The 24,755-nt window shown below is 40.3% G+C and overlaps 3 protein-coding genes across 3 annotated transcripts; 2 read left to right on the top strand and 1 right to left on the bottom strand.

The window, feature by feature from the left end:
* Window positions 1-959: 959 nt before the first annotated feature.
* On the bottom strand, window positions 960-9,971 carry LOC139630447 (uncharacterized protein C6orf132 homolog). The gene is made up of 5 exons (XM_071493904.1): window positions 9,737-9,971; window positions 7,268-7,356; window positions 4,659-4,746; window positions 2,115-4,059; window positions 960-1,997 (listed from the first exon to the last, which is right to left on the bottom strand). The coding sequence occupies exons 1-5, from the start codon at window positions 9,813-9,815 to the stop codon at window positions 1,904-1,906; spliced, it is 2,295 nt and encodes a 764-aa protein (XP_071350005.1). The 5' UTR covers window positions 9,816-9,971; the 3' UTR covers window positions 960-1,903.
* Window positions 9,972-15,727: 5,756 nt separating this feature from the next.
* On the top strand, window positions 15,728-18,122 carry guca1ab.2 (guanylate cyclase activator 1Ab.2). Its single transcript, XM_071495511.1, has 4 exons — window positions 15,728-16,020; window positions 16,694-16,843; window positions 17,127-17,217; window positions 17,466-18,122. The coding sequence occupies exons 1-4, from the start codon at window positions 15,823-15,825 to the stop codon at window positions 17,594-17,596; spliced, it is 570 nt and encodes a 189-aa protein (XP_071351612.1). The 5' UTR covers window positions 15,728-15,822; the 3' UTR covers window positions 17,597-18,122.
* A 1,049-nt stretch (window positions 18,123-19,171) lies between these two features.
* Window positions 19,172-24,344, top strand: irf6 (interferon regulatory factor 6). Its single transcript, XM_071495510.1, has 8 exons — window positions 19,172-19,423; window positions 19,751-19,929; window positions 20,726-20,921; window positions 21,057-21,155; window positions 21,266-21,532; window positions 22,193-22,585; window positions 22,733-22,851; window positions 23,304-24,344. The coding sequence occupies exons 2-8, from the start codon at window positions 19,756-19,758 to the stop codon at window positions 23,532-23,534; spliced, it is 1,479 nt and encodes a 492-aa protein (XP_071351611.1). The 5' UTR covers window positions 19,172-19,423; window positions 19,751-19,755; the 3' UTR covers window positions 23,535-24,344.
* The last annotated feature ends 411 nt before the right edge of the window (window positions 24,345-24,755 follow it).

Genomic DNA, 24,755 nt, shown 5'->3' on the forward strand with positions numbered 1-24,755 from the left:
ACATGGCAGCAGCACAATGTGCTGTGTGGTAATTAATGTAAATATTACCGTAATAATTCACATCCTTGGATGTGTAGTGAAACGAACAACACTGAAACAACTGGAAGACTTAACAGTGACGCCCATCATAGTGGAAGATTGTTCTTCCATAGTATTGCATTTGCCAAGTTACATGTGTTTTAACAGGAAAAATCACCTTAAGCTCATGATTAAAATTTAAGGAAGCAATTTATTTCCCTGCCATCATCTTAACCATAGGCCCAGGACGCATTTGCGTTCACACTGTGGAAAAAAATGTGGCCACATGTGGCCCAGACTACCTCTCTTCCAAGACAGATGTTAATACTAGGTCTAAACAGGACCATAGTTGCATCTGGTGCTATCATTATGAAAGGAAATTCCCTTTGTCACTACAAATGCAATGAGATAAATATTCCCTGGAGCACCGCTCCTAAGTTATTTTATCATGAGTACTTACATTTGCCCCTTAATTTCAAAGCATTAAAACGTTTTTCTTATATTTAAGCCAGAAAGCATCATATACAGTTGGCCCTAAACTGGTCTTTGCCTCCAACTGAATAAGTGCACTCTTTTGACTGTATGATGTGATACTAAAGGTGTGTCTATTAAATAGAATTATAGACTGTTTCACTAGATGTTCATTTCACAAGGGAATTTTAACATTGAGACTGAGATCTACTAAACTCCTGAATCTCAAAAGAACTTGTCAAGCCTGAAAGCATGTTAAAAAAAGATGTAACATTATTATAACATTACTAATCAAAATACGTTTGTGCTTCTGTTCTCTTTCCCCTGACTTATTATATAAAGTACATAACTTTTCAATGGGGCTTTTGTTCTTGTGTATTTATCACCGGTCAGATTGTGATTTGCGGTCTGTCTTCTACTTAACTGACGATCTTCATAGGTCACAAACACAAAAAACATCAACAATAAAGCATTCTGTAACATTTTTTAAGGTGTCAGTGAACACTAACACAAGAGCTTTATGCTATGCACAAAAAACTCAAGTACATTTATGACAACATGCAATTACCGCTTGAATTAATTTCCCAGTTAGGGAGTTGGACAACATTTTGTGTAGATTTACTTTGACCAATATATTTTAAATATTTCGGTTACATAACTTTAACATGTACATACAACACAATAGTTCTACTTAAATCTTATACAAATTGATATGTACATCAATGACAACATGAGTGTAGTTTCACTGACACAAACTTTACCACAGCATTCAACTTGTCATACAAATGTAAAAACATTACCTCAAAGAATAAATATGAGAAACAATTCTGCTGAGAAATTAGCATGCTCTGACATGTGTCTGAATTAACTGTTGCCTTTGCTCCAGTGGACCTACATAATTGTAACAGTGAAAGAATATGGCAGTTATGGGACATGGCATTACAGCACGAGGCACAATAATTACATTATACATTATTATTGTATTTTACAATCAAGATAAATCCACATAAAGCTATGAAAGACTTTTCATGTTCTACAAATAACTGTATAATGTATATTTGTTTTCCCTTAGCTTCCAGTTTAACCTATGAATAACTTAAGCGAAAAGCATTTTATTCATAGATTTTGTTTATACTAGGAATATTTCCCATGCAGCATTGGGACTGATTATTTGACAGCGACAGTGTGCCCTCCAGAGATTGAGCAATACATTCAGACTACATCATTCATAACTGAGCACACCATTGTTATGAGACATTCTTAACATGCAAATTTAACTTGCCAAGCATATTTATGTAACTCCTATGTTCAAAGTGCTTTTTCCCCAATGTACAAATTCCTGCTAATTGCAAAATCACATCATACACTCACATGTAATGTGTGCTGTATAGATGTGTCTAATTTCCACAGATTTTTAAGATTCCCATCTATTAACTGGAGTAATAGGCTGTTTGGTTCCAGGGCGAACTGTAAAGCTCATACCATACTGATGTTTTGACGGTCCGTTGCTGAAAAAGAAGAAGACGTTTAGGATAATGAGTGATTATGCACCCAAACACTGGTCTTATTGACCTAAAAAGGAGAATGAGTCATGTCTGAGCAGTGCAAGTCTGAGCAAGTCTTACCTGGTGGGAACTTTCACTGAGGATGTGTCCTGATATTTTCTGGCGACTTTGCCCTCTAATTCCCGCATGTCCAGGGTTGCTGCTTTGTTGACCACAGGGTAATTCTTGCTCTGTTGTGTGGCTTTGGGGACAACAGGGACCGTACTGTCGTCACAAGACAAGGGGGCCTCCCAATCATCAGAACTAGACTCTGCCTCCTTCGCTGGGGCCATTTTGTGGTCCATTTCCAACATCTTCTTTTGTAAGATGCTCAGGAGTGTGGCCTGACTCGGGGAAAGAGGGGTTGGTAGCTGTGAAGGGGCAGTTTTGGGTTTTGTCTGGACTTGAGGCTTTGGTTTGACGTCGATATCTGGAGGTGGGAGTTTTGGAGCTGCTGGGGGTTTAGGTTTTGGAGGAGGGGACAGAACTGGAGTTGGAAGGGTCACAGTTGGTGTTGGTGCCTTTTTCACAGGAGGATCAGGTGGACGGATGGAAGGAGGGGGCACCATAATCTCATCTAAATCATCAAACTCTGGAGGAGGAGGGAGTAATGGCATACTTATCTCCGCTTTATTATCCTCAGGTTGTGCAGATTCAAACTTTGGGGGGCTTTTTTCTGTATTGTATTTCTGCTTTTCTAGGTTGGTTGCATTTGGGGATGCAGCAGCTGTGATACTAGACTGGAGAGCTGGATTGGTCAACGGCATCTGATCCCTGACCAGAGCAGGACTGCTTGAGTCTTCTGGAGTCTGAATTGTTTGTAGAGAGTTTGGACTCTCCTGTATTCTTTCTTGCAATGTAAGAGAAGAGGATGAGTTTGACCTTGGGTTGACAACAAAGGAATTGGGACTCGAGTCACTCGGGTGAATGCTTGCACTAAGCTGCTTGTTCTTCGTGGCACTGTTTTCCCGTGACAAGGAATGAGTGGATCTCTGTCTCTCTCTTTCCTTAGCTGCCTTTAAAAGAGCAAGCGGAGAAGCTGCAGGCCCCTCTCGTGACCCACTGGTTTCACTGCTCTTCAGGCTGCGTAGTTTACGATCTAATAACGGACTGAATTTAGGTCTTTGACTTGGAGATCCTCCAAGTTTGTCCTTGCTGGTCTCTGAATTCACCTGAGAACTGTCCACTTTCTGAGGCTGTGGTGACTTCAGAGGAGGTGTATGGAGCAGTTTGGTTATTTCTGGCTGTGTTGAATCTGTCTCTGTTTTGGCCTCCTTCTTAGGCTCAGATAGAGGTGGTTGAGAGGGCTGGGTAATTTGTAAGTTCTCATTCAGCTCCTGTACATCTTTGGAAACAGGTTCAGATGGTGTAGCCACTTTAGGCACTTTCCCATCCAACTGGACAAGCACTGGTGCAGAGTTAACAGACCCAGAATCTTCCAGGAGTAACATCTGCTTGGGTCTTGGGTCAGGATTCTCATACCCACTGATAGGTGAGGTTTTAGGAACATTGTAAATCTTTGCTGTGTTTTGGGGATTAAAGGTGGAGAGTTTGGGTGTCTGCACAGGGGGTGGTGGGGCAGGAGTCTGTGGTGGGCAGTCAAGGTTGGAGATAGAGGACAGTCTAATGGGCTTTGGTGGTGGTGTCTTAAAAGTCTTGTGTTGCTTTTCGGTAGGGGGTGGTGGAGGAGCAAATTTCGGATGTTCAGGAACTTTGGCTATAGGTGGACTAGAAATGGGTATGGATGATGCAGAGCCAGGTGGTGGTGGTGGAGCCATTGATGGCGGCTTTAAGAAGCCTATATCCCTCTCCATGGACACTGGCCGTGGAGTGGGTTTGGAGGCAGAAGGCTGAAGGGCCGCCAGGTCTGGACTGTTTAGGTCACCCAAGAAGTCTGGTGGAGGAGGGATAAAAGTCCCTGGAGGGGGTGGAGGTGCAATAGAGGGAGGGGGAGGAACAAATATTTCCCCCTCCACAAGGTCAGGCACAGATAGAACTGATCCGTTGGACAGCTTTTCCCCACCGACTGTGAAAGAAGAGAAGAGAGAGAATGACTGAATAGAGGTCACTACACTGTAGAGCAGGAACACTTACAGTGAGTGAACATGCTGCTGCCCCATGTTTTAAGCATTTACATGATGAAGGTGCCTCCCCTCTATATCAACAATGTAAATTTCACTTGGCAATAAAAGCAGAATATCCTAAAGGCGAGAAATAACTGCAAACATCCAAGTGTCAGCAGTCTAATTGCTGAAATGATTTTAAAGCCTGATAAAGTAAGATGAGAATCTTACTCAAATTCAGAATTGATCACACCTAAAAATTAAATGAATGATATTTACTTAAATTCTATAGATGCAAACACTCCCATTCTGTAAATACCCTTGCCAGCTGGAATGGCTGTTTGGGCACATTCAGGAGGGTTATTGAGCAATTGCCTGGGTAAACATTTACCTGCTCTACATTTTCAACCCTTTATGGAGTCATTCTGATGGCTGTGATCTATCAACTGAGTCTGAGTGAAGGCGCTACAAATGATCTTCATCCTTCAGAGTGTAAATAAAAGTTTTCTAGACTTTGCCGTGTTAAACCTAAAGTACATATCTGAGGTAGTTGGACGCTCACCTGAACCGTTGGCCTTTGGACCATTGACAGGGGGAAGGATGGGGACTTTGGGTGTTGGGACAGCAAACCCTTGAAAACTATCAGATGACTGTGAGGAAAAAAGAAAACACCATCAGACTGTTGATAGAGAAATTAAGCTTGGTTCAAGAACAGTGGTAATGATTAAATAAAACCGACATCCTTGGTAATGAAAGAGTTAGTTTTTTTTTTTCTGGCAACTATTCACTCCCAGAGTGAACCAACCAGTTCTCAACTATTGTAGCACTCAGTGTTCCTTGAAAACATTAGCATGGCCAATACTTTTTACTTGCTCTAAGGTTAGTTTACAAATGCCTTATTTGCAAATAGCTTTGACTTAAACCTGTAAAACGGCATCGACAAAAATACAATAAAATGTATGCTTAACTATCACTTCTTACTCTGTACCAAAAATGTGGGAATTTATGATGAATGCTTACATTTTAAGGCTGATCTTTAAGGTTTGTCACAATGAAACTGGAGGAGACATGTTGCTATGGAATCATTTTTTTGTACAACACACTTTCACATACCGCACTCATGAGGAGTACTTGGTGAATCAGAGGATACACCTATTATTCATCGCATTGTCTGGTGTTTAAAGTGGGCCTGGCTGAGAAAATTGCAGGCTGTCACTTAGATACCTGTGTGTTTGTTTGAGTGTGTGTGAGAGTGCAAGAGAGAGGCAAAAAATTGAGACGAAAAGATTTGCTGTTCTCTTCACGGCCCAAATGCCAGCAAAGATAAACACAGACTGTGTTGACACAATACAAGTCTATGAGATTTAACCGGGTACATGCCCTTCAAAAACGCCGGAAAATCATTCCAACAACACATTACTTATACTTTAACTGCTGTAACTCTTTATGTAAATCTGCTGCAGGCCTTTTGCGTGTTCTGCTATCACAAAAACAAAGCAGCGAGCTCACACCAGTTTCGCTTAAAGAAAACTGTCTATTTAAACAAGCTTGTGATGAATCGTGATCTAAAAGTTGCTGAGAGACAGTTTTTCAGCCCTTGTAAATGTCTGTTTATATACATGTACACCGATAAAGAAGCTGTACAAAAACAAAATTATTTGAGATTGAAAATGAGTTGGACTTCTGCCTGATATCACACCTAGAACGACACTACTCTCTCTTTGCTTGTAACCATAGGACTTCTGTAGCTTCCTGGAAAAGTATGAACCCTGCACCACAGGCTGAGGGTGTGTCACTAAAGATGGCGTATGATCCAGTTTGATTTCGTCTGTTTGTTCCCTGCATCATGACTCACTTTCATCTGTCACTGCAGTCTGAGCTGTCCTGCCCATGTGCTGCTGGGTGTGTCACATCCAACACATGCCACAGACGCATTCACAGAACACTCCCAAACACTGAGGTGTGTGAAGCCAGAGCAGAAATGAGCTCTTTGTTTATATCTGCACCCTGATGATATAATAGAAGGCCTGACGTTCATTTCCACTGCTAATGTAATGCTATGAGTCAATGAAAACTTCCATGTTAGCAGGTGGACAAAACAGCAATACATTTGCAATACAGAGTGGTGGACAAAGTACTGGGCTTTTTTACATGTGTAAATGTAAAAATAGATTCAAGATTCCACTAAAGTATAAGTACAACAGTATTACCAACAAAATGTACTTAAAGTATCGTTGGAAAAGTGCTTCTTAAGCAGCAGAATGGCCTCTGTGAGTGCTATACTGCACCACAAGCCAAGAAGTCGGGAATCACTGGTTTAATTTTCAACAATGTGTTTTATTCTATAAACTATTCATATGTTTTGTATGCAAAATCTGAAATGTAAGGAATAAGTGGACTAGTGGACTAGTGTAATATGAAATGTAAAGGAGTAGAGGTATAAGTAGCATTAATGACTGTACATTGTAATTTGTTATTATTTTGTCTTTTTTTATTTAGATTTACATTTTTGAAAATCTGTGAAACTGAAATAACTTCTTTATGCACTGAATTAATATATAATAATAAACTATTTATAATAGATTATCTCTTTTTGAAATATTATTTTGCTGCTCTAGTTCCTGTATTGCAGTACGTTACAGTATGTACTGCAGAATAGCCTGTATGGTGATACCATCTTTATTGTGGACAACAAGTTATACTTTCACTACCAAGTTGCAGATAGTTGCCAGAAATGTATCAGTGTTATCACTCCCACATGAGAGAATATTATAGGTATTGGTAAGGAAAGTGATTTAGCACCTCTGCCTAAAGACTTTCAGTGAACAGATAAACAGCTCCAAACTCAAAAGACTCCAAAGTTAAGGAAAGAAAATACGTTTTACTCAACATAGACCACTTTATTTAGATTCTCATGTTATGGCCCAGTGGTTGTTTAAGATGACCCTGATTCACACCCACTCTGCCAAACAATAAACTGTCCATTATCAGTTAATATGCAACGTTTCATTTCTGCAGATGTGGAGTTGAGATAAGTAATCCCTACATTGCAGGTAAAAAGCATAGTGGAGACTGTTTAGACACATATCTTAGTTTACATCATCATCAGAAGGTGAGATAAATGTGAATATCTACTGTACATGTCCCACTTAGCTTTACTAAAATACTCACAGCGTGATGTTTGACGGTGGGTCTGGCCCGCACACTGGCAGTCCCTGACTCAAGGATTGCTGGTGAATCCAGCACCAACTCCACATTGTCTGGGGAAATAAAAGGGAGAGCATTTTATCCTCTGCCAGACCTCTTATAGCGAAACAAGTTTCAACGTAACATTTTAGCCATTCAGTGTCTGCTCAAAGCCCCATGTATAGTTTGACCAGAAAGGATAAACGATGGGGTTGGGGTAAGACGCAGAAACCCTCTGAAACTGGACCGCTGTCAAACTGTTTACTGTTCCTCAGTGGAGGTCAGTCAAGCTGACTGTGACGTGTGATCCCATGCGCTGTTACAGTTTTGTTGTTGACATCTAAATAGTTCTGCAAAGTTGAACACATGACTGTAATCTTCATTTACATTTCAGATTGTGTTCAGTCAGTTAAAATGACGACTGAACTTAATTGCAGCAACACAACTTGTAGCTTTAAACACAATAATGTTCCAATAGAAATAAACTGCTAAGAAGCTTCACAAATTTGTAATCGACTTCAGAAAATTTAAGTACGTAAAAGAATTCTGTTACATTTGTTGGATTGTATAGTATATATTTTGTTCTGTTTAAAAGAAATGGCATCATGACAGCTAAACATTGATATTGCAATGCATTTAAAGTTGTTCACGTTTTTTTACACATTGTATTGAAAAGAGATTATTTATATTATTCTGCAATGCTACTGAAAATGATAAGTAAAATAGCCTGATGGTCTTTTTCTTACATCTTCATTAGGCATCAGCCAATAACTGAGGTTATCTCCATCCAGCTTTAGATGTAGAAATATAAACAAGCTGGAAAACCATTCTGCTAAACTACGTGATAAACTGATAATATCGCAGGTCTGTAGGGTTGGTTGGAGAAAAGAAATTTAGAAGTTGTACATTCCTTCACTGTTCATTCCAGTGTCAGTCACATTGTTTGTCCAATAAGTGACTGATGAAAGACATTTGACACTGGGAGTCACTTAGTCTGCATGTTCTGTCAGCGCTCTAAAGCAGTTTTTCATCAGGGCTGAAGAAAGAGAAACCAAAGGGCTTGACATTGTAAACAAGGAAGGAAAGCAAAGTGTTTTTCCTCACATTTTTTTAGTCAAAAGGTATAACAATCTTGTGCCTATGATGTTCATGCACTTTAGCCTAAAGGGAAAAAAGCAAAACAATTCAGTACAGATGACTACAGGAAGAATTGGCCATGGCACTAAACCAGTCTAACCAAATGATTGTCTGATTTAAATAGACAAATGTTCCCTCTCACGTTGTAGCTTTGCATAGCAATTGCTGTTGTTTCCTGCTGTCGCCTGTCAAGTGAAATAAAATGTCATGGAGAGTTGGGGCAGTTCATAAGGAAGCTGATATCGACCTGCGAGAGTAGATTTGAGTTACCATACCTTTGTGATATGGCTTTTTATGTTGTCTTTTCCTGGTTTTGAATGCTGCAGTACAATTAAGTGATATGACTTTTGTTTATTGTGAGCGAATGCATGGGCATCATTCACGTTACCGATGAGTTCTTCTCAAAGATTTCTACTATGGTCTGACTGTGTGACCCGAAAAAAAAACAAAAAAAAAAAACAAACTTGAGGTCTTTTTTGTATCTTCTTGAGCTTTCAACCACATCTCACAGTCTTCCTCAAAGTTTTATGGAGTTTGCTCAGTTGTTACAATATGTGCAGTATTTGTGCTGTTATATGTTATTATAATAAGTGTTTATAGTATTAATAAATACCAAGGCTCCAATTCCTGAAACAGTGTATCATATATCAGTTTGCATCTGAATATGTCACCTGTAATAATTCTGGGTAATAATTTTGCTGTGTGTCTGAGATTATAGCTCACTTGTATTTACATAAACTACATTCAAACTGTCTGTAAACAAGCCAGAACTGTAATGAACAGTCAAATCAAAACATCGGAAGCAGCTTTTTCTTTTTTTTTTTAGACAATTCCAATAAGATATATTTGGATCTTCAGAGATATTAGGTTGTGCAATTTTCCCTCCTGGCTGGAGTTTCTTGAAATGCCCGTGGATTGCACTTGTTTCCTCAAAGCATTGTTAAGGCAACAACACCACAGTGAAGTGAAGGTAATTACAGAAGACAGGTCATTACAAAGCCAGCTATACGAGGTCATCCAGATGTAGGCAGAACATTAACATAAAAAAACAGGCTTTTCATGGATCATATTCCCTTAGTGACACCTGTCATTCAATGCCATTTGAAAATGCTAAATATTGCTGAGATTTCCTTTATAAGCCACTTCTATCATCAGTTATAAAGTCTACATATCTAAGCTTCGTGGAATAAGGCTTTTACACTTTTGTCCATGTCAACACCAAGTACAAAGGTCGTGTTAGTCTTCAGCAAACCGTTCATGTAAACACTTGCTCTCCATTATATCCCACAGCGTAGGCCCTGTAAGCGGTGTACTCACCCATGTCCCTGATTTTGACATTGGTGTCGAAAAGAGACTGGTTCTTTCGACCCAAAAAATTCAGCGTCCCCCTCTTCATGATTATTGCTCAGTGAGTGTGTAGACAGGACTGCACGGCTCAGCAGGGACTACTGAGACATTTTGATCAGCAGGTAAATCCGAGGTAAAGCGCAGGTGAGCTACTTCGACGACAGGTGCACCGCTGGGCTCCAGGTAAACCTGATTCCAGCACTTTGGTTCAGTCTTTTCGGGACAGACAGAGAAAATGGAGCTGGCCACGCCTCCTCTCCTTTCACTGTGCCTCCCTGTGACTCTACACTCCCAACAGGTGAGGCCTCAGCTCTCCTTTCCCAGCGACATTCCAGCGCGGATCTCACCTGCGTGTACCTGCGCACCCAGTGGGCTGCGCTTCGCCCTCATGATACCGGCTGCTCACAATATGGACCGCCCAGCTTTGATCGCCTTCAAATGAGTCTGTCATCATCATCATCATCATCATTCAAATGCACTGTGGTCTACAAACTTGGCAGGGCTGACTGTAGCAGTGGTTTCACCTGGAGGAATAATCAGGACAATGTGATTAACAGCCACCATAAACACGTGCAGGGACACAGTTTAACTTTACAGCACCTTGATAAAAAAGCAAACTAGGCTAGTACTTATTATGATGTGCCAGCAGTGTTTCGACTTTCAACAGGATGTTGAGGTCATGTTGATGGGAAATGGGCTGGCTATGTTGGTGTTATGGCTATAAATGTGTAATAAAACACTCATCTGATCACAAATCGGTAAATGTTATAATAGAATTTGTTTCTATAGCACCTTTAAAAAAAACCAGAATCATAAGGTGATCCACAGGTGGAACGTACTGTAAATACAACTCTGATGTACTTGTATTTGAGCATTTCAATTTATACTTGCACTCCACCACCTTTCTGAGGCAAAAGTAACTTAGTTAAAGTGGAGTTCATCCACTTCAGCCAGTCACAACATTACATCACTGCACCCTACGTGTTAATGCATCAGTAGTATAATAGTGTAACATTCTGCAAGTACTGATGCTTTGAGTGCATTTTGCTGGTGTTGCGTATACATGTTTGCTTAAGGACTTTTAAATGTAACTAAGTATTTTATAGTGTGGTGTTTCTACTTTTGCTTTACTGAAATGATCTGAGAACAACTTCCATCACACATGAAATATCATGAAATACAATAAGACATTCAGGAAGTGGTCAAACCAAAAATAAAATGGACTGTGGAACTTGTCATGAAAACTCTGAAAACAATCACACAAACAAGCACACAGAACACTGATGGGTTGAGGGTTAAAAAAATATATATTGTTCATACTTTACAGGAGCCAGAATTATGTGTGTCAGGGAGGAAAAACAAAATCTCACCTTTTATAAATTTCCCATAAACCTATATTAACCAATTAGAAAGACGTCCACAAGCTGGACAGTCACTAATATAACCTATCAGGATGAACTTAGGTCCGATTACAGCTGCCAGAGAAAAGATGCTTTAATACAGAACATATAATGAAGCCAAACCATGAAAGGAATCTAAAAGTCATCAAAAGAATCTTAAATTCAAACAGGACAAACAGGAGCTACTGTGATCAGTCTGAAACCTCAATATAACAAATCAGCAACTGCCTGCTATTTATTCCTGTTCAGTTAGTTATTGATTAAGATTGAAACTTTACTTCTCTTTTTTTTTTTAAATTCACCCATTTTTGAAACTTTATTACAAATCTGTGTCATCACTCAGGCATTTCATGGCAATATTTACCTAAGGAAGGTGAAGCATGTGACCTATATAAGCAGGATAACTGTAAAGATGATGTTGAAGAGCTGAGGCTAAAGAGGATCAAGAATCCTCTAAAGCTCATGGTGAGCTAACCCGTGACAGCGACCCCACAACAACATTCACTCAATTTACATCGGAGCTAAATCAAGCTCTTTGGTTCTTTGTGGCCTTTGAGCTGTGGGAGTAAACAATTTGATTGTTTACAGCTGACATCCAGTGTTTTACAAGACAAAATTGATAGCACCACTGGAGAGAAACTATAGGCTACATTTACTCAAGTACCATAGTTTGTACAATTATCTGGTATTTTTGATTTACTTTTCATAATTTTCATAATTTTCATATTTTGCTACTATATATATTCTACTTTTATTCCACTACTCTTACTTTAAAGATACAACTAGTAATTATTTCACATTAAAAACCTATTATACATACATAAATATAAATATATATAAAAATCTAAAATACAGTAGCCCTACATTAAACATTATTGGGGGCAAAGCAGTGACGCTGTGTAGGCACGATGTTGTGCTTCTACCTTGTCTTATTCATCTTCCTCTGCCATGGGAGTCTATGGCAGACTCTAGAACCATGTGGTAAAAAGTGTTGGATATTGGCAAACTGATTGGGGACACTCTTGTGATGCTTTTCCCCAGGTTTCATGCCCATGCCTCAAGGGTTCTACCAACAACAGGTCAAAGATGAAGGTGTGTTCACACATGTAACTTTTGAACCATATGCCTGATTTTCAAAAATGGTACCATCAGATTGCTTGGATCAAGCTGAGTTCAGTGCACCCTATGATGTTAAATACTGCTGTACAGCCATTTTCCACTGTACTGGCTTTTATGTAAGAGTGTTTTTTTTTGCTACTATGTTGACAAACTTTGTCCATTCTTCACTAAAACTGGCACAGACAATCTTCAGACCAAGCCACACAAAAGTTAGGCTATCACATAGATTTTTAATTTGTTTAAAGTGTTCATCCAGCACAGGCAAATGAAAATGGCAGCAATGTCCACTCAGAAAATTTGCATTTTGCCATAAAATTGTTGATGCCTTAAAATCAAAATTTCTGAGTCTGAACTTTACTTGCATTCATTCATTTTGTGGTATCACCACTTTTACTCAACTAAAGGACTTAAATGCCTCTTCCACAGCTGGTTTGTACAGATCCACGAATCTTACAAATATGTTAATAATCTAATAAAGACAATTGATCTGTTTCCTTGATCATGTTTATGTTAAAAGAAAAATGGCAATTCTTTACATCTGAATACAGATTCTAATTAAAGAAGTGAATCTGAGTAGGAGCAGTTTTTGCCTTGTTCTTTCAATTATATAATAGAAGATATTTTTAAAAGGTGTTCTTTTTTCTTTCCCTCCTGGCTACAATCACTGTGTTCCTGTCAAGTCTGTCTGTCGCACCTACTCCTCAGTTGTCCTACAGACAAACCAGACTGGTCCATCAAGTTCCTCTGTCCTTAGTCTGAATTCCTGATGCTGACTGATGCTTGCTGAAATGTGAAGAATGTGCTGGCAAGAGCTTTCAGTGTTGTACCTGCGTTAGAACGCTCAATATACAGATCAGCTCCACTTGGGGTATAGGCTCATTCATTCATTTTATTATTCAATTATATATTTAGAATCCAGATATGCTCATCTGGTGAGGAGAGGCACACTGATTGCAGTCTTTTAGTGGCGAATAAAATGTTTCTCTTATCTCCCTGGACTGCATATAAACAAATAAAGACACTTTGCGTGGTTGATAAAGGTTCTGTCACGTTTTATTAAAACATGGCTGTGTCCTGAAGGCAGATTGTGCCAGTACAGGCACCAGTATGATGAGATCATAAGCAATAATATTTTCTTTGAGCAACTTCTGCTTGCCTTCGATATGTCCCCATGTAGTTTTAGCCCCAAATCATACAGACCCTGACCTGTGCATTAGAAAAAATATGAATGAGCACAAATACAACTGAAATAACTGACAGCAACAAGAGGAAATGAAGACTGAGAGACTATAAACATTTTCCCATTCCATTAGGATGAGTTACGCACTGGTTGTAAATGGAAACGAAACTACAGACAGTAACTGAATCAAATGTATTGTGTGGAAGAACACGTACAGTTGCAAAGACAGCAGCAGTTAGACCTGCATCTGAAGACAGATTTCATTTTCATCAGTAGAGAGTAGGCCCAATGAAAACCGTTCACACGTCTGTCCTGTACTTGCATGAACAGCTTTCACTGTCTTCTTGCTTTTATTGTGCCAGTGATTTATATTTGTTCAAGTGGTTGTTGCTTTGTGTATGACTTTGTGTATGACTTCTTGTAGCCCATATGTCTTATTGTCGCCCATATTTTTACCAACCTTAATATCACCTTTGCATTGTTGCTCTGCAAAGCTTTCTAAACTATTTCAGTAATTATTTTCTTTTTTAGGGTGACTACAGATGAAAAACAGACCTTTGGCTAACTCACTTTATTAATGTGCACCTCTTACAAAAAACAATAAATAATAAAACATATTTAATTAATAACTAAATGAAATACATTTTTATTCACATCCACTGATGAAAGCAGAAATCGTCAGACCTGGGCAAAGTTAGCTAGATACCACTGTGTAAGAGCATCATGTGGCTGAACCGACCCTTTACCGTGCTGGAACATCTTGCTGGAACAAAATCTGTCACACTTGCGTCTAATTTCTCTAAGGACCATGAAATGATATTCATTCAGTAGCATGGCATGTCCACACTGCACGCTTACTGCTGTCCCTCCTAAGTCCAGCCAACCAGCAGCCCACTGCAGTGAGTGTGACAGCAGATGGAGGAGCTTTAAGAGGGTCTAAATAACCTAGTGACTGCCATTCCTCCAGTAAAACTAGGGTAAGCTGAGAGAGCACTTATGGAAAGAAGATTTATGACTATGTATGGCCTGATATTTTGAAACTGTCTCAAGGAGCTGCATTGCTGTATTTTAAAAATTGTCTTACAATTCAAACACACTGCATCTGTGAACTGCTCCATACTTTATGAATATTAAAAAAAGGGTTATGGTTGGCTCTCTGCTTGATGCACCTAAATGTACCTCTGTGTTTACCTTTTTTCCCCTGGATGTCACTGAACCCCTGGCTGTTGAGGTCAAGTTCTTGTCAATGTGTGCAGTAACAGAGTGGTTACAGATTCACAGTATCTCTCTGACCTGTAGTGAACTCCAGCCGTGTCTCATGTTTAATCTGTGAGACAGTAACAGCACTTTGTCATTAAAGACCACGATGAAAAAAAAAAAATGTTTTAATCTTATGTAAAGCAGTTTGAAACATGTTTTGAAAATGTATCATTAATAACATCTGACAATAAACTAGGTGAATGTCAGCGAACAACCAGTCACAGTTTATGATATATGTTTTATAAATGTGTTTTATAGAAAGTTTTTCAGCCATGCTAGTGGCATGGCTCTAGGATGGCAATGTTGGTCTGCCAGTCAGCCCTGTCAGTCCAGTCTGAAATATTTCAGCCACTGGAAAGATTACTGTAAGATTTGGTACAGACATTCGTGCTCCAGAAAATACATCATACTGTATAAAAACCAACAGAACAAAACAAAGAAAAACAGAGACAATACTGAAATAAATTCACAGTTGGAAAAACTTAACTTAAGATCAATATTATTTCAGGCCACTAACCAAAATATATGCTAAGGAAAGACAATTATTTCACAAACCTATCTGAAGAGTTCCTTAAAATCCACTGGACAATCTCTCATGAGGGAATATTAATAGTAATTTATCATACCACACTGGTAAGGTAGGTAGAAAAAGAGAAAGCTAAATATGGAAGAAGTTTTTGATCATATTATGAGGTGAATACATTAAATGATTACATGAAAGCATTTTTGTTGCAGAGTTCATCAAGCACAATGAGGACTACATAGAAACTGGATAAGTGAGCAGCATTGATTCATATTTGATTCATAAAAATCAGTCTGAAATCTTAGATATGAGTTTTTGGTCAGCTGGTGTCATCCTGACTTATTTTTGCTCTTAGGTCTCTTTAACTAGTTAAGTCTAAAGTGGATTACAACTTCTGAGCCTTTCTCACAGATGCACAGAGAGATGATTGGCTAACACAGACACCCACTGAATCCTGTTGCTTACAAACACTTTTTAGTCTGCATACTTGCTATGCCTGAAAGCTTGGTGGATGCAGGACATTGTGTCTATGGTTTTTACAGGATTTTATGCATCAATATTTTGAAAAGCAGACATGGGAAACTGCAACGACTCGATTGTGGAGGAACTAGAAACTTGTGAGAGTCATCAGTGGTACAGGAAATTCATGACTGAGTGCCCGTCCGGACTTCTCACCTTCTACGAGTTCAAGAAGTTTTTTGGCCTGAGGAATCTGTCAGAGACATCAAATGCCTATGTTATGACTATGTTTACGACGTTTGACATGAATGATGTAAGATCATTTCTAATGATTTAACAGGGCAGTTTATTTATGCTAATGTTATTATATCAGTACAGATGAATCTGAAATGTGCCCATCATTGCTTAAAATCCAAAGACAAAAGATTTAATTCAAAGGACGCTGATAAGTAGAAAGCCTGTGAAAATGCTGCTAATTTGAATAATCCAAGTTACACTCATAGTGTACCAATAATACTGAAAATGATACATAATTATCATCATTATCCCCATTCTCATTAAACATTTTTTTGTATGTGTGGTGGGGTTTTCCACCACTTATATCTATTTCATGTCTATTAGTTGGTTAAGGCAAATTGTTTTTATCAGAGGAAAATTGTTCATGTTGTCTTTACTAATATTGAGGGCCTTAGCCTAATACAGGAGGGGATTTATTCCACTGACACCACTTACTCAACTGACCTACAACCTTAAAAAAAGCAGCCTCTTTATGGATACATGTGGACCAGGAGCAGGGGCATGCTGAGTTATTGGGAATGAATTTCTCTTATGGCGTTTCAAACATAAATGTATTTATTTCAGTAGCTGCGACTCTAAAAAAAACACATTTAAAGAAATTATAAAATTATAAAAACAGACATTATAGTGGCTGTGTCAGTAGTATAGTTTGTATGTGTGCTGCTCTGCTGATGAGTTTTCTTTTGTAGGATGGTTTTATTGATTTCATGGAGTATGTGGCCGCTCTGAGCCTGGTGCTGAAAGGAGGAGTGCAGCAGAAGCTCCGCTGGTACTTCAAACTGTATGATATCGATGGAAGTGGCTGCATCGACCGTGAAGAGCTGCTTCTGATAATAAAGGTAGGCATGAGCCCTCATCTCATGTTCAGGCTTGCTGAATGGCTTAGTGACGGACTGAAGAAAATCCCAAGTACTGTCCTGAAACAACCTGAGAGCACAAAACACAGAAACAAAGCAGTGGAGATCCCACCTCAGGCTTAGAGGAGCGTGGGACACAATGTGGTGCTGGGAGGTGAAGACACAAATAGCTGACATTTAGCTGACATCTGCTGGCTGGAAAATGCAACAGTTATGCACCAGCATCAGTTTTTAACAGGCTCTACTCTCTTTCTGTCATGTTCAGTCTATTCGTGCGATCAATGGAATTCCTCAAGAGATGTCAGCAGAGGACTTTGCCAACATGGTGTTTGACAAGATTGACATCAACGGAGATGGTAAGACCTCTGAGCTAAATATCACTGTCACAGTGACTGAATCACAGTTCGTGATATCAATATATACTGTACACGGCAGAAAAGTGATCATTTTTTGAAACCAGTTGTTGCACTGACAGAAAATCACTGTTGTTGCAGATTTATAGCTGTATATGTTAACCTAATCAAACCATTCACCAAATATTCATCTCTCCCACCAGCAGCATTGAAGGATTTGAGTTCAGCATGTATATTTGTCCATTTTCCAGGTGAACTGTCCTATGAGGAGTTCATGGAGGGGGTTCAGAATGACGAAATGCTCCTGAAGACGCTAACAGAGAGTTTGGACCTCACACACATTGTCCAAAAAATTCAAGGAGAGATTCGGTCTAAAAGTTAGTGTTTCCAACTTCATGGACTCTGAAATACACATTTCTACGTAAATGTGCCACAGCTGAATGAGAGAAGATGTGGGTTCGGGATGATCCACAAATCATCATCAGGACAAATGGACGTGAACCAGTCTGTAAATGTTCAGCACCAGCTGAACGGTTTTTGTTTTTCCCTGTTCCTCCAATTATGACCATGGTTATTATTCCATTTCCACATTTGTTCTTTGTAGTTGCCCTTAAGATGTAAAACAAAGCCTGTGCTACAAATGGTTCGTGGTGTTGATGGTGTGTGTATGTGTAAAAAGTAAGTACCTCAACTAACCTGGTCTGACAGACGCAGAATGACTACCAATATTCACAAGGAAACTATGAAATCTTCATGAAGTCTGTGGTTCTTAAGTTTTTTTGGTTTACGATTCCTTGAGATGAACTACAGTGTACTTGCAAACCCTCATCTAAAGGGTATGGCCCTACTGTGGGCAGTCAGGCTAAAACTAGAGACAAGTCAGAAAAATAAACTGTACTAAAAAGAAACATGCTTTTCTTTATTTTCGCTTTAATCAGCTGGAGACTCCTCAGGCTCATCGTGGGATCCAGATCCCCTGAGGTGGGAGCCTGTGCACACATGTCACAGGTCAGAAGAGAAAAACGTGTCCCCTCTCAGCGCTGCAGGCAGCTGGTGCTAAACTGTCTATCAAATAAGGGCATAATTACCATCACACAGACACACACGACAACGGGCTCATTATGCATATTATCCCGAAACCAGGAGACGCAGAGGGACTGATGCGCAGCTGGACGGCGGACACACGCTCTCAAAGACATGAGCGGTTTCAGGGAGTGGCTTCTTGTTGTTGCCGGCCTGTTGGTGGCGGGATCATCACAAACCGTCCACCTCTTTGGAAACTCCAGCTCTGCCTGTCAGCTGAGTCAAGCCCTGTCACACATAAATATTGCCTGCTGGTCCGGTGTTGGTTGCAGGCCAATTCAGGATTATTGAGTCTAGACAAAGGCCACTTGTAGGCCTAGTAAACCCTTTCATCCTATCTCTATTAAAAGTAGGTCAAACAGCATAAAACAACATAACAGTGATAAAATATAAATGTTTTTGTGGAAAAAATTGTCAATTTTATAGGAGAACAATAACAAAAAAGGAACATTAAAAGCCTTATTGTTATTCGGTTAATTAAATGTAATCCAATGACTTCATCAAAAACAGATGTGTACTATTTCCTATCTGTATCTGATATTGTAGGGGGAAAAAAAACATTTAAATATTATAAATGCTGTCAATTCTAACTCTCTACAGCTTTGAACAGAGCCAAAATAAACCAAAAAAAAAAAATTATTTTCTGTGATTATCAGGTTTCACATCTGTTTTAAAGCCGTGACTATTTATCTGTAATTATTCTATATTAATAGTTTTTCAAGTACACTTGGTCCACAGGTGCGTTTATACACTAGACTATGACAAAATCCCCAGTCACGGAAAAATAAAGTGTCACGTCCACGTGCTTCGTGAAAAGCAGCCCCCCAGCTGCTCAGAAAAGGTGTGTCGCCGGCGTGACGTCACGGCCGTACCTGAGTTTCGGTGAGGAGAGGGGAAGGACCGAGCCGAGCGAAAAACATCAACTCCCCGCGGTTGACCGAGTTCAGACTTTTTCTCTCTTGTTGTTATCAACCGGCTTCGTCGAGGGGATCGTCGCTGATCGTTGTTTAAGGGGAAAGCTTTTGGGAAGTTTTGGGAATTGCAGAGGAAACGCTTGCTTTTATTCCCAGCTGTTGGTGAGCAGGCCGAGAGGGAGAGAGTCCTCCAACTTCCTGGTTCTCCACAGGTATGTGTTTTGTTTTGTTTTTTTTTGTACGCTTTGTTTATTTCAGTTTTAGTCTGACCCCACTGTTATTCTCACGTTTAAATATCAGGCGGCCTCTTATGCGAGGCCCAATCTGCGAGCAGCTGCAGAAACGGGGTGAATAAATAAGCTGAAGGCCACCTCGGCTGACAGGGTGAAGCCATGTAGCTGTAAAATGTTCGGGAAAATCCCGACCTGCAGGGTTTAGGTGAACTGCAGCTGCAGCAGTATAATTTCCTACGGTGTGTGAGTGTGTGTGATCCGGACACGAACCCACTGTGGGCTGACGGGTTTGTGTTTTCCCTGCAGTCGGGATGTCGGTCACCCCTCGACGTGTCCGCCTGAAGCCCTGGCTGGTCGCTCAGGTGGACAGCGGCCGGTACCCGGGTCTGGTGTGGATTGACCGTGAGGCCATGCGCTTCAGGATTCCGTGGAAACACGCAACACGACACACACCCCAGCATGAGGATGAGGACACCATATTTAAGGTCAAAACTCCACTTATCCGTATCCTAAGATGTATGGGAAGGGTTTGTTTACTCTAAGTCAGGCATTGTAAACACGGGCTTTGGCACAGACAGGTGGCGAGAACCTCACCTTCTATTAGGCCGTGTTTTTTCCATCCACATATGAACAAGTTTTATGCTGGTTGATGCCTTGTGAGAATGCGTTTAAAAGGCATGTCTCTTGAGCAACATCTGGTTTAGTAACCCGCTTACAAAAGGTCTCTCGGTTATGCTTCTAGCATTAGGAAACACTGGTGCAAGCCATGGAGTCAGAGGTCTGGGTTATAAGGGTTAGGAGGGCAGGTGATAGCAATGGTTCTGAATTTGTGTTGCTGCGATTAAAGTTAGACATTAAAGACAGTGATGGTGATCTTGTCTACGTTTTAAGGAGATTACACATTTGTTGTGTCAGTGCCTACGGTCTTGTTTGTTTCATGTCTCTGTACATCTGCCAAACTACAGGAAAAATATGTTCACAAAAAAGTAAAAATTTGTGCAACATTTACAAAAACTAAAGAGTTTTGGAGCTGAACATTTTTGAACGGGTGATATTTTTGCACATGCTTCATGCTTCATTGTGGAGTGAGACAACTCTTAAAATTTCTACATCTACACCAGTGTGTTTTATCTTGGACAGGTACAGCACGTAATGCATCAACATACACATCAACATACCAAAAGACAATACACACATGTGGATCATGTGTGTAGATATATAAAGATGTGAAAACAGGACTGTGATTTTTGATACCCCCGCTCTGTGCGAATGTTCCTCCAGGCGTGGGCTGTGGAGACTGGGAAGTTCCAGGAGGGAGTCGATGAACCTGATCCTGCAAAGTGGAAAGCTCAGCTTCGATGTGCCCTGAACAAAAGCCGAGAATTCAACCTCATCTACGATGGCACTAAAGAGGTCCCCATGAATCCTTTGAAGATATATGATGTCTGCGACATCCCACAACCCCTCAGTAACCAAGGTAAAACTAAGACTAACTTTCTTCATCCTCCTCCTCCTCCTCCTCTAAATGTCATCCTCTTTACAAATTTACAAATTCATTTTATTTTCATTACACAAGATTAACCATCTTTTGATTCTGTTTCTCAACCAACAGCCTCTTCAGATGCTGGTTCATGGACTCCACATGATGATGACGGCGGTGAGGAGGACGTTCCAGATACGCCAGAGTCTCTCCCCCCATACCCATCCAATGGTGCATAACTTCTCCTCTCACTTTTCATTTCCTGGCATTACATTTAAAACAGCAAAGCACAGGGAGACACTTTGATTGCATTTAACAACCACTACTCTTCTCTCTTGTAGGCCCCAGCCCCTCTCCTCTGATCCTGTGGTCTCCTATGGGCTCAGACTCATCCATGCAGCCTCCAAGTTGTCCCCCTTCAAACGAGGCCTGGCCCAAAGAGGAACCCGTTAAAATCTGGCCCAAAGAGGAGCCTGTGGATGTGGAGATGCACCCCACACCCATGGCTGACATGCCGCCTGCTCCTCTGCCTGATCCCACCATGCAGCCCCCTCCTCTACCCGACACCTTGTTTGCCTCTCCAGAAATGTGGATTAGTTCCCTCCCGAGTAAGTACAGGCTTCTTCTATGAAAAGCTGAAAGCTGTTACCTCTCTCTAAATTGAAACACACTGTTCTTTTTAACAGTCATAATTCTGCACAGAGATGGAACGCAGGTACGCTGCCACTGTGTGAAAAAGTTTTTCTTCAAAGATAAAGCTGGTTATATGATATAAATTTGCTATCGTTAGCAAATCCAATGAAAAGACCACAACCAACAATGTGTTAGTCTGTCTCTCAATACTTTGACTTCCCCCTCTGTGGCTGTGGCATCAAGCCCACTGAAGATGTAAATCTTTAAGAACACATTGCAGATATTTAGTTTCATTGTTTTCTCAGACAGCTTTTAGCAAACGTTACTGTGGCAGCAGTAAATGGCGCAGTTGATGGGGACTGTTTTCAGCTGTGGATGTGGTTCTAGTGAGTTGTTACAGCAGCAGGGGGATGGTGACTGTGTTTGTGGGATCAAGTCAAAATAAACCAAAGTGCGCACATTCGTCATAATGAAGATTTGTGACCCAGTGAGAAACTTATCACCACATATATATATTTTTTTTAATTAAACTTGACCTGCTTTTAATATCTTCACACCTTTTCAGGCTTTTAAGTTTGTGTTTTTGGGTGAAATGACATTTCAGTAACGTACGCTTGTGCTTATCTGTGTCTCAGTGACAGACCTGGAGGTTCAGTTTCTGTACCGAGGGAAGGAAATGTGTCCCACAGTGACCGTTAGTAACCCGCAGGGCTGCAGGCTGTTCTACGGAGACCTCGGCCCCATGGTCAACCAGGAAGAGCTGTTTGGACCGGTGAACCTGGAACAGTTACGCTTCCCGACCACAGAGCACATTACCAATGACAAGCAGAGGGTGTTCACTAACCGCCTGCTAGATGTGATGGACAGGGGTCTGATCCTGGAGGTCAGTGGCCATGATATCTATGCAGTCCGCCTCTGCCAGTGTAAGGTGTACTGGTCCGGTCCCTGTGCTCCAAATCCAGCTGCACCGAATCTTATAGAGCGACAGAGGAGGGTCAAACTCTTCTGCCTGGAGTCTTTTCTCAGCAGTAAGTAGAACGTTCTCTGTACTGTTCTTTAATTAGCATAGATAGTTAAATGAACTTGGGTTGTATTTAAATCAAAGTCCTCTACTTTTTGGAAATGCAATATACCGTAGGAATTAATTCTAATAAACTTCTTTCAAACCTGTGCAGGTGTGATCGCCCACCAGCGTGGCCAGACACCAACCCCGCCTCAGTTTGAAATCAGCCTGTGTTTTGGAGAGGAGTGGCCTGATGGGAGGCCCAGGGAGAGGAAGCTTATCATGGTTCAGGTGAGAAATGTTGACAATACAAGCCAGTAAATCAGGGGTTAGGCTGGATAAAGAAAATGGAAATGGAAATTCAGTGTAGAAAGCAGCAAATCCTCAAACTGAAGGAGCGGTACCCAGTGAATGATTCTAATTTTAAAAAGCACTAAAGCTAATAAGCAGTTATCAAAATAGTTGCAGATTCATTTTCTGTTGATTAACTAATAATTTCATTGACTCGTTTCATCTCTTACAGCTACTGCTTACAAATATTTTACAACATGACAAATAAAAATGAAAGAAACAAGCAGAAAGTCAGTTCATAAACATTTTCCCCCAGCTACAATTTATTAAGCCTTTTTTTTTTCAGCACTTCACTTGATTGTCGTGAATCTGGATGTTTCCCATCTCCCTTAGAATTTTCAGTCCCTGTTGCTGTGGCTCATTGGTACCTCTGTCCCTCCTCTGCCCTGCAGGTCATTCCAGTGGTGGCTCGCATGATAAGCGAGATGTTTTCTGGAGATAACACACGATCCTTTGACAGTGGCAGCGTTCGCCTGCAGATTTCAATCCCAGATATCAAAGACAACATAGTGACCCACCTCAAGCAGCTGTACTGCCTGCTACAGACCCACCAGGGCCAGGATGGCTGGGCGTTGCCCCCGGGGTCAGGCCTGAACATCGCCCAGGCCCTGCAGACACAGTGAAGCAGCCCACACTGTTACCATGTGTCTCTGTTTGTTTAACACTTCTACTGAGAGTTAGCTACTGGTAGCAAAGAAGTACTTATGTGTAATCTTATATAGACGTGTGCACCATATAGTGTAAGATTCATTTGCTTTTCAGCTTTTCTTGTGTATGACTGTGCTGTGACCATGCTTTTCTGCATATAGACGCCTGCATTATTCTGCATTATGTGTGCAGGAACCATAGAGAGATGTGCTACCTACATGGGCCAAAGTCCTGCTTGCTGCGAGGGAACATTTAACAAAGTTAATGAGTTACAGAAATTGCCCTGTGCCTTATTTATCCAACCCAACCACGAGTCGGTGAATACCAAACTTTACTAGGGTCAGAATGCCTTTTATCTCTTGACATTTATATATTTTGAAACGACACGTCTATCAGGGGATTTGCATATCTTTGGAAAATATAGGCAAATGTGAATTAATAAGTCCACTGATTCCTGGCTGTTTGAGATCCGATTATCCTGTGTGCATATGGAATTAGGTCTTTCAAAATGTTTAACAAATGACTGACAGAAAGTCTGTCCTGCAGTTTTGTCAGTTTTCATTTTATTTTTACATTTATAGTGTAGGTTATTTTTGTATTCATATCTTTGATTTTAAGCCATTTGCTGTATCCAGGCAGCCAAACAATATTCAGCTACATGGATCTGTTTTAATATGGATGCCACTGCACTTTGGGGTGCTGAATTATGTTTTATGGCTAGTTGAATGTAAGTGCATTAATCCTGTGATTGTATGTTTATTTTATCAATAAAAACACCAAAGTAACCTTGGATTTTTATTTATTTATTACAAACATTGTGAACAGTTGTTTTAAACTATGCAACATTATATCATACCTTCCCAGCAGTGGTGCTCCAGCTCAGTCTGCAGTTGGTGCAGGATGACAGATTATTGAGGTAACTGCGTTGTTACTTTTCTGAATGTGCTAATGTGACATGGCCGACCTCTAGTAGTTTTGTTGGGTAGCATCAGGCCTGTGATCAGTACACAGTGCAATCCAGTAGAGATCCAGCTCCTGAATCTCTTAAGGGATGTTTGACGAGTTAAATTCGTGTGTTTTCCAGCCTTCCGACAATAAATGCCAAACACTATGTGAGGCAGCAGCTTCCTGACTTCAGATTTTATCAGACAGTATGAAAGCTGCATTTTTGCAATGAAACTGTATTTTATGAGGTT

Source organism: Trachinotus anak, unplaced genomic scaffold (assembly GCF_046630095.1).
Source record: "Trachinotus anak isolate AG129_WGS33_773 ecotype Australia unplaced genomic scaffold, CSIRO_AGI_Tana_v1 ptg000013l, whole genome shotgun sequence".
Lineage (NCBI taxonomy): Eukaryota > Metazoa > Chordata > Actinopteri > Carangiformes > Carangidae > Trachinotus > Trachinotus anak.